The sequence below is a fragment of the Varanus komodoensis genome, unplaced genomic scaffold (genome assembly GCF_004798865.1).
Source record: "Varanus komodoensis strain SLA01 unplaced genomic scaffold, ASM479886v1 scaffold38, whole genome shotgun sequence".
Taxonomy (NCBI): Eukaryota; Metazoa; Chordata; class Lepidosauria; order Squamata; family Varanidae; genus Varanus; species Varanus komodoensis.
The window spans coordinates 5,338,104-5,348,445 of NW_025335909.1; the positions used below are offsets into that span (position 1 = coordinate 5,338,104).

At 47.4% G+C, this 10,342-nt stretch overlaps 1 protein-coding gene across 1 annotated transcript in view; it reads right to left on the bottom strand.

Moving 5' to 3' along the window:
- The window catches only part of TMEM132C (transmembrane protein 132C), a 105,095-nt gene extending 95,153 nt beyond the window's left edge, over positions 1-9,942 (bottom strand). The window contains exon 1 of the mRNA XM_044440944.1: positions 9,915-9,942. Coding sequence (XP_044296879.1) covers positions 9,915-9,942 — 28 coding nt within the window. The remainder of the gene's footprint in view (positions 1-9,914) is intronic.
- Positions 9,943-10,342: the final 400 nt, after the last annotated feature.

Here is a 10,342-nt window from a genome sequence, read left to right on the forward strand (position 1 = left end):
AGGCAGGCAGGCAGGCAGGCAGGCAGGCAGGCAGGCAGGCAGGCAGGCAGGCAGGCAGGCAGGCAGGCAGGCAGGCATATCTCAGCGTATAAATAGGTTTCAACTGACCCTACTTCCAGGTCATCCCTGACATCAACTGGCGTGAGCAGATCAGCAAAACTTGAGCTTCTCAAAATTCTCTGAACTGCATCTCAAAACTTGTTCTGTATCAGATTGAGAGCTTTATTTTCTTTCTTTTTGCATGGAAACCCACAAGCATTACCATGTATATTTCCCCCAAACGTACACCTCAGTTGCATGAATTTTTTGAAATGCACTCATTTTGAAGCTGATCCTGCTCCACATTCAGGTCAATCCATTCTCAAAGGTTTCCATTGATGACGGTTCTACATCTCCCTGTGGGAATCCTCAGCTGCTGCTGCTAACTCAGTTAGACCATTCTGCATGGCTGGCACCTCAACTGGGTTGCCCAGTTGCCCTCAGATGGGCCTGAGTAGAGTATAGAGCCACCTAGAGATGCCACAGGCAGAGTAGATGGAATAAAAATATTATAGATGGATGGATCTGCCCAAATACACAATTCTGTGTCCAGGCAATACCAACAGCACATCTAGTCAGATTCTGGACTCTTATTCAATGCATGATCAGGCCACAGGGTCCCACTGCAGTGCTTACTAGCTTGCAAAATGGATCCTGCTTTCACTAGTCAGGTGGAACTATTGCAAATGCTGAATCATCCAACCTTGACCATGATGCCACCCATTCAAGCTTATCGCCATGGCCATAAAGACTAGGAATTTGCTCTGTTTTGCAACCCTCAAAATGGAGAGTCTGCAAAATCGGAATCCTGGATCTCCTGTCTCTGTGGGGCATCTATTTTTTTCTGGAATGAGGGCCAGGATCCAAAGCATTGCACAGTCAGTACCATGCCAAGTGAACTCTAGCTACTCCAGTGTAAAGTCCAAAGTCCCAGACAAGTTTTGACACCTCCTCCAGTTTCTTTCTGTTGGAGTTATGGCAAGGTCTGGCACCCAGGCATCAAGCCCAAGAGGCCAAGCCAGGAATCAGCCTGCAACAGCAGGCTGAAACTTGCTAGGCCAGGCAGGAAGCGCATTCCTGGAATCTTGGTTTAGGAGAGCTCAACAGCCATCCTGAGTGCATGAGTCCAACCCAGAGCCTGGGAAAGCTCAACTGCTCAGGGGCTGCCCCAGACCTCACATAAGGAAACTGCAGAGAGAGCCGAATGCTCCTTACATAGTCATTCTTGGCAGCCATCGGAGGTTTTTGCTGGAATGCTTAGGTGCAGCATGATCTGTACTTAACCCTGAATGCCCATAGGTCATGGAGGAGATACCATGCAAAGCCATGGAGTCTGTGCATCCTGGGGACCTTTTCACCAGACTCAGCAGACTAGGCTAGAATATCTTTGCTGGATGCTTATGAGGATTCTGTTCTCATAAAGTGGAAATGCCAGTCCTAGTCATAAGATTAATGTTCCATCTCTGCACTCCTCAAGGAAGATGTAGCTCCATCTTTTGGACCAAAAAAAGCCTGAAAGTATTTTGAGGATAGCGTTCAGCACCATGGACAGAACCTTTAAACTTCAGGCTAATGTCCAGACGGGATAAACTGCCTCTCAGACCCCAGTAGCTTTCTGTGTTTCTAGCCCAGGAAAGGTATTTTGCTCAAAGCTGTTTCCCCATCTAGGCCACAACTGCTTGAGCTGCCTGGCCATGGCTCTGCAGAGACTCAGGCAGGGAAAAATTTTGGCATCACCTGCCTCCTCATCCTTCCACCTGGAGATGGCACAGACTGAAGCTGGAACTTCAACATAGAGAGCGTGTGCTTCACCACAGACCTGTGGCCTTTCCCGAAGGCAGTTCATGCACCGTTTTATCAACACCCCAAAAAGACACATCCCATGTGAACACAGGGATGCATTCTGGGTAATTACTGGCCTCAGCTTGGCCAGACTTCTGACACTTTTCCCCAAGCCATGAGTGGAAAATCAGAGCCATGCACTTTGGTATGGACATCACATCCCTGAAACTGATGGGAGCACCGATGAGGGAGAATCCCCACCCCCCACCCCACACACATCCATCTTGCATTTTGGGGTCATCTGTCACCTGTGATTAAGGAGATCTGCCAGTTCCAGGCAAGGAAAGAACGATGCCTCCATCAGTGCTAAGCTGAACTCCTCTCTTGTTTGTATCTCCTGATACTTTCTATGCTCCATCAAGGTAAGACAAATAAAATAGGTCACACCTTTATAATAGTGGGAAAAAATCATGCAGATGTTTCCTAATTAGCTCTGCATTGTTACAATGTTTCTCCTGTCAGACAGCTTTTCTAATGTGCTGTTTCCTTGTATTAGGCCAGCTAATTAAAGAGAAGGAGGCACACTGGAACAGAGAAACACCAGAGCCAGCCTTGGATTTCTCCCCTTTTTCTTTCTTTTAATGGCAGTCCATTTCTCTTCCCTTTTCAGTTAGGGCCACAGCCCTTAATAGATGCCTCAGCTGAATTAACAGCTCAAAGACAGCTTATAAATAGAACTCATTTCAAGCAGAAGTAGAGACCTTGACTGGAGCACCTTGGAGATCAACGGGCTGCTCTCCAAGGGGCTTCCAATGTTGAGACAGGGGTGAGGGGAGCTAGCAATGGTCCTTTGGGTTCTTTGGCTGAGGATGCTGGAGATCTGGCTCTTGGGCCTTATTTTCTGAGTCGTTTGGAAGATCACCACAAGAGGGGGCCAGTGGTGTGTGCCTTCCACTGAACTCTGGTACCACCAGTGCAACGGAGCAGAAAGAGTTTCTGAAGGCACTGCCTCAAATGGTTGGCTTTCAACCATTACTTCTAAACCTTGGGAGAAACCTTCTAAACCTTCAAAATTTCACAGTGAGAGAAAGAACCTGGAGAACACCCAGGAAAGCACCTAGTGGAGGGTGCTCAGAAGCAAAGGGTGAGGAGCACACACTCTGCCATGGAGTTAAGCTTGAGTCCTCCAGACCTTCTGGACTTCCGCCCCAGTCAGCATGCTGGCAACTGTAGTTCAAAACATCTGGATGGCACCAGCTGGAAGAAGTGCTCTGCCATGGGTGGTGGCTGTGGATCCCCCAAAGTTCAAGCCGTACCTCCAATCTGAGGGCAATGATCCCGGCTTGCCAAAGGGAGGTGGCTGATTTGCCCGATGTGAAAACTGTCATAAATCAAGAGCCATTAAAATTCAGTCAGCGTGAGGCTTCCTTGAGTCACAAAGACACTCCAACATGGAGCATCCCGGGAACAAACGCTCTTCAAGTTCCCAGAGGAAGCAGGCACAAGCTGACAATGTTTGCACAGCAAGATCCATTTAGGCCGGGATAAAATTCCTTGGGATGGCACGCCCACCCCACCAGCCTGCAGCTCAGCCCCTGCCCCATGGTGCCGTCTTTGTGGCAGAGCATCAAAGCTGCAAGTCACACCACCTTTAACCACAGGGCCAAGGATGTGGGATGCTCTTCAAAGGGCACTTCTGCCTCCCAGTCCAGCAAGGCTGCCAAATCTTCCTTTAATCCCTTTATTTACTGGTAAATCTGCCACTCTCTTTGGCGGCGTTTTTTTTTAAATAAGATTCTGTTCCGTACTTGAAACCCAAAAGGATTTAGCCACACAACAGAGCAGCCCTTAATGAGAAACTATTAAGAGGTGCCGCCCCCTCCCCAAGTCCACCCTGAAGAATGAGGCTTGGAAACATGAGCTGACGCCTGAACTTTCACCCCTCCCTTGGCAGGGAACCAGACTAAATCAACATCCCGGGACTGGTTTCCATTACCAGCTCCTTATTAACATACAGAAGAGTCAGAGCTTTCCCCCTTCTCTTGCGAGCGCCCAGCAGAACAGGAAAACTTCAGAAGACGGGGGGCCTCCCGATTGATGTCTGACTTTGGAGCAGAGCTCATAAAAGGGGGACTAATTAAAACCAGGTTATGGAGTGGGGAGGCAAGGGGTGAGTTCGTAGGAACCCTGTTCCCCCACTGCCCCCATGTCACTGAAATTGCACTCTGTTGCAGTCCTGGAAAGAAGGGGAGGTGGCCGGTTGTTCTGTGTCCCATCCGTTGTTCAGACAGAATCATTTCTCATCTTTCTGAGGCTGGGATTCTGGATGCTGAGATACAATTCCATAAGAGAAACTATATTCCTGGTGATTAGCTTTTTTGTTGATGTCCTTCAGAAGAAATGGTGAGAAAGTGTGTCACAGCATTCTCCAACTTGGTGCTTTCCAGATGTGTTTGTGCTTCTACTCCTGGCATTCCTGAGTGTTGACCATGCTGGCTGGGACTGATGGGAGCCAAAGACCAAAGTATCTGGAAGGCGCTCGGTTGAAAAAGGCTGGGATGCACATCCATTGCAACAGTAGCTTCTCATGAAAGAGCCATCAAGATTATTAGGCACTGACAGTCCAACTCTCCACAAATCCATCAGCCATTCCTTTGAATAAATGGAATCTTCAGAGCTGGGGAGACTGGGTCAACACATGCCCAGCACCTTGCCCCACCACAAACTCTTTTCCACTAGGCGCCACACCTCAAACCACCCAAACTTAGAGTCTGCTTGAGACCATCAAGTGGCCAATTAAAACCCACAACTGATTCGTATCTTGCCTCCCCCATTGAGCTCCAGGAAATACGTCTTCCTTTGCACACACGCTCCCTCCTCCAAACAAGTCAATTCCAGTCATCAAGCAATATAATTCCTAAGTGATGGTCAAAGCTGCTTGGAAGACCACAGACACCCCTTCTCTGGAGGCAGCCTTCCCCCAGCCGGTGCTTTCCAAATGCTTTGACAACTCATATATGCTGGGGAACAGCGGAAAGTAGACTTCCAGATGTTTGGGACTTCAGCTCCCAGCATTCCTGATTATAGGCTCTGCTGGCAGAAACTTCTGGGGGTTGAAGTCCAAACCTTCTGGAGATCTTCTGTTCCTCATGGCTCGGTGCTGAGGATAGGCCTCCAAAAGTTCAGAGATTCCAGCATGCCTATATTTGAAAGCTGCCCAGGGGGAAAACACGCACACTTGTGAAAGACGTGCAGGAATACACTTCAGTGGGAGAAGAAGGGCTACATTTCAAAGATAAGCACGATGCATGCACACATTTGGAAACATCAGATGAAAACAGGCACAGATTTTCTTGAGAAAAGGAGAAAAGCAAAGTTCGCAATCTGATATGGAACTGAATCAGAATGAGATGGAACTGAAAGGAGTCTGGTGAGCAGAAGCTTTTGTTTCTTCATAAACCTTCCATTGCATCATGCCATGCCATCATTTCTGGGAGTCTTAGCAGGGACCCCACAGCTCATCAATTGCAGATGAACACATATTCACCATTTCAGCTCAAACAGGCAGTGAGCAACCTAAAATTTGGAACCACTTCCTTCCTTCCAGCTAATTAGCTTGGATCCTGGCATAGAAAATGAAACAACATGGAGAGAGGGAGAAAGAGGGAGGGTGTCCCCTTCCTTTGATTGCTGGACAGAAGGTAGTCATTTATTTTGTGTTTTCAAACTAGTCTTGCTTTGTAGATTTTTTCTGGCCTCTCCAGTCCCCGCCGGTGGTGATCTCATTTCATAACTTGTCCACTCAGACTGAATTGGAAACAGAGATGCAGAGTCAAAGCGTCTGTTCCCATTTAGGGCAGCTGCAGCAATGCAGGTAATGTAGAAACATCCATTCAAGCAAGCTTTCGGCTTGCTGGCTCAAGCACCACTGGTTCTGCTGAGAGGCACTGCCACCCACCAGTCCTGCTGCCAGGAGCTATGGTGGTCCCAGAAAGCTTCCAGGAAAGACCTCTAGCTCAGTGGCAGAACATCTGTTTTGTATACAGAAGGCCCCAGGTTCAATCCCTGGAGTTTCCAGGTAAGGCTAGAAAGGGCCTCTGCCTGAAACCCCAGAGAGTGGCTGGAGACCACTTGACCAGCCGGCTCTCAAGATGTTTCAGACTGCTAGGGAAGGAATTTGGAGAAATATGCAACAGATTCAAATGTGTTTGGATTTTGGTGAATCTGACCAAAGGGCCATCCGATCCAACACTCGGTTCACCTAGTGGCAGAGCAGCTGTTTGCCGGATCCCTCCACTAGGAAGGGTACAAGAGTTCCACCTGCCCAAATTAGCAGGAGTAGTCCTCAGTTCTGGTTAACTCTCTCACCCCAAGTTTCCATCAATGAGTGAGAAAAGGAATGAAAGATACCCAAGATTCCATAAGACACATAGAGAACTGATTTCATGGAATCAATACATCTGTCTTGCCTTCATCCTGGGTCAAAGTATCATGCTGCCTAAGTCTAAAAGGACTTCATCCAAAAGAGTTGGAGAAGACTGGAGTAAACATTACTGAGCCAGATGGTCCCATGGTCAGATTCGGCATAGAAGAGTTTCCTCTGTCGTGGTGGGACCCATAAACCAGCAATAAGGCACAAGGACCCAGGCCCTGTCCCCAGCTTCTTCAGGAAGGGTAGGGATCTCTGAACCTCTGGAGCTTTACCATCAGCATAAACCAGGGATGTGTAGATCTCCAGAAGTTCTGGATTCCAACTCCCAGAAGCTTCTCCCAGCAGAGCTTATGTTCAGGAATGCTAGGAGCTAAAATCCAAACCATCTAGTGGTCTTATTTCTGTCTCCCTTTGGCACAGAGGATACTGTAATAAATTGACTAATAGATTATTAGTCTGAATGACTAACAGAATAATAGGCATATTGTGAATTCCTGTGTTCCTAACCACGGCCATTCAAGAGAGGCCTGCAAATGGGAAGATTCTTCTGTGAATGAGTACTTTGGATTCACAAGAAGTATTCAGTTAATCTTTGGGATCCCCCCCCCCACCCACTTTCTTACAGCACACTGCCACACCGTTGGAGAAAGACGGGTCCAAGATATTTTGAAAGGCATCCCTGCTCTGCAATAAGCCCCACACCTAAGGGAGAACACCTGGACATCTTCAAGGAGCTATGCAGCCCCAGGCTGAACTGATTTTATGGGTCTGCCATGGTTCTCATAGACCAGCTGGTGAAATATGCTCAAGGCAGGTATCCATGGGCTGCAGGTTCCACCATACTCTCTGCCTGGCGCATGGCAGGGGCCCACATCCTATGCACAACATCGAAATGCCTATTGCCATAACAGAGAGAGACCTTCATGGGGCAGCCTGCACAGCCAGGTCTCTCTCCTGCAGGGGAATATGTCCTGCCAGCAGCTTCTTGCATACCCACCTCCCTCCCTGCCTAGGAGCCACAGGGGGCAACACAATGATCAGGAACGCACACTTGGTGCCCCCAGACCAAATGGGGCAGAGTCTCCCCCTGCTTTATAGCATCTTAGGTGCCGGAGGACCAGAGCTGAGGGGCCAAGCACATGCTCTGGCACAGAGATGGTTCTACTTTCTCCTGCAATCTTGTTTTAAAGGCAACCTTCAGGTTCTTTCTTTTTCTCCTGACTGTGAAAAGCTTTTGGCAAAGCCTCAGAAGGTGCCAGGGTGACGTTCTACAGCACCCTTTGGATGCTGGGTGGTATAAAACTGGAGTAAATAAATAAAATTCCATAGGAATGGCCTTGACCAGCACAGAAAGGAGTGGGAGGCATGCCCCTGCCTGCGGTCCGGGGTGTGAGAATCAATAAAACTCACACTCAAATTCCATCTCGAAGCTGGTTTATGCTTGAGTCCTTCTAAGATTTGGAGCGTTGTCGCTGTTGTTGGCATGAAAATCTGCATATATTTCCATGTGTGTGTTTTCCCCAAAAGGCTTTGTTGTCACAGCCTGGACAGGGTTCAGCTTAGGGCCATCTTTGAGCCTAGACTGGCAGGTTATAGAAAGCTGGAGGAAAGCAAAGCAGTCAGGAAAGCGAATTCTGGAGTGCAGAAGGCAAAGGACTGCTCCATTGACCATGCAAGAGCAGAAAGTGGAGCTCAACACATATGCCAGCTTAGCTACTGCGCTGCCTAAATAATCCCTTTGCTACTTGGATGTCTATCCTACATCGTTTCACTTTTGGAACACAAACCCTCAGCTCCCCTTGCAGCCAAGAACTTCCTTCACTTTGCCATTTAGCCAGCAGAGGGGGCTCCCTGAGTACCATCTGATATCCACTCCCTTGGAGTTCATTGGCTACCATCCCACCCCAGCATCCCCCACCTAGCTGCCACATCAAAATTAGACCAAGAGCAGCCTCAGAGCCCCAGGAGATTGCAGATGTGCACAAAACTGCCATCACGGGGAAAGTCAGAGGGGGGAAGGCCATTTGCTCCATCCATTCAACCTGTTCTTGACCATTTGGTCACAGGGACACAGCAAATCTGGCACGACTCAAAAGAACATTCATCCATGAACAATCTTCATCCACGGAAGCAGTTTTGTTTCAATTGACCCAGCTCTGTTCAGCCTACACCATGGTGGTGGATGATAGGCTATAGTTACATGCATATATGCACGCACACGCATGCACACAAACCCTTTTGCACTTTTTGTTAGGCATGTGCAAATGAGCAAAACTTGAGCTCGCCAAAGTTTTCTAAATTCCATCTCAAACTTTGTTCCAGCTCCTGCCAGCGTGAGACTGCCAGCTTTTCCTTTGCTTTCCACATGAAATGGGCGGTTCTTTTCCAGCACAGTTTTCCAACTGTACTCAGCAACTGTGCACGTCTCCAAAATGCACAACTTCTTCTCCCTTTCATAAATTGAAGCTGTGCGCATTTTTGAAAAGTACATTTTTTCGGGTGCATTTTTCAAATTTTGGCATGCTTTCAGACACAAGCATTTTTTTTAGTCCATGGATGATATTTCAAAATTGGAACTATACAGACTTTCACTGCAAATTGGATGTGAGTCCATGTTTGATCCAGAAAGTAAATCCTGATTTAAAAATGAACTGAATTGCTCATCGGGGAGGCCAGTTCTAGTCTCACTGAGCTTTTAGGGCAAAATTAGCTTTGTTTCTTTACTGATGGCATTTTTGTCATCTGGAGCCAGAAAAAGTCTTCTGGAGCGGCTTACCACTGAGTGAAAAAATGAGATCTGCCCCCTACGCCGCAGTTTAAAATATATGATGCAAAAGGTGGGGAAGGTCTGAGAAAAGAGGAAAACATGCAGCCAACAGGAGACAGTGAAGGGAGTTTCCTTATTCTTTGTACAAAGAAAGGATCTAGATAATACTTTGTAAAACTGAAAGCTGAAAGTTCAAAGAAGAGGATGGAAATGTTCACGGGGGTGTGGTGGGGGGCATGCTTTATCTTTTGGCCTTTAAGCCACAGAAATGTAGCCGCACCAGGTTCCAGATGGAGGAAAGTGTATACCATATTGTCAAGTCTACTTGTTGCTATCCAGCTGACCTTTCTGTCCAAATCTATTCAAATCCCCGAAATAAAAAAGTAGAACCCCCACCACTGAATCCCCCTCCTCTGCTACAACTGACTTTCCAACCATCTCCAGTGCTGTCTTTGCAGACATCTTGAAATACTTTGCACAGGCATAAAAAGAACCCGCACAAAAATGAAAAACAAAACAACTGCCTCCCCCATTGATCAATATAAAGATTAAGTCAATCACTTCCGGGCCTGGGTTGAGATCTGCTTGAGGTTTGTGCAATTATGGAGATGGGGCAATTTCACCACATGTGTGCAGCAGAACAGAGAGGAAAGTTCAAAGAGGGTTTTTTATGTTTGCAAGTTCCAGTTTCAATTGCATTGGGAGGGAAACCATCAGAAATAGCCCTGTGGGGAAAGTCACCTTTGAGACGTCCGTGGCTTTTGCATGTGTTTTAAATGTGTTTCTTAAACCCAGTATTGCAAAGGGGAACCACTGCTTGGCTCAAGGGAGCAAAAGTCTAGGGCCCCCGCTCTTTATACAGAGGTGCTCGCAGGCTTGAAAAAGCACACTCACCTGTCTTGTCCCAAACCTGAACAGCCATGCTGTCAAAAATCACAGAACCCCATGAAATCATCACCAGCATGACCATAAGGAAGCTGACTCCCCTGCAAACCTTCCCAGGTGTTCAGGTCATCATCCAAGACCTATACCTGGATGCCTTCACCTTCTGAAGCCAGACTGGTGGCTCCCATCAACATGGCTTTTCTGGGGGTGGCACCGTGATTGTAGAATTACCCTATTTTTTCTACAGGAAATTATGATCTGGATGACGGTAGTCTGACTCCAAATAAGGCAGCCCCCTGTGTTTCTCCAGGCCCACTGGACACCCAGTGAAATCAATTTTTGTTCAACTGTCTTTTTAACAGCTTTGGCATTTCCTAGATCCTACTTTCAAGCTCAGCTTGTATTGTTACAATAACCTTTTTTAATCAACTAGATAG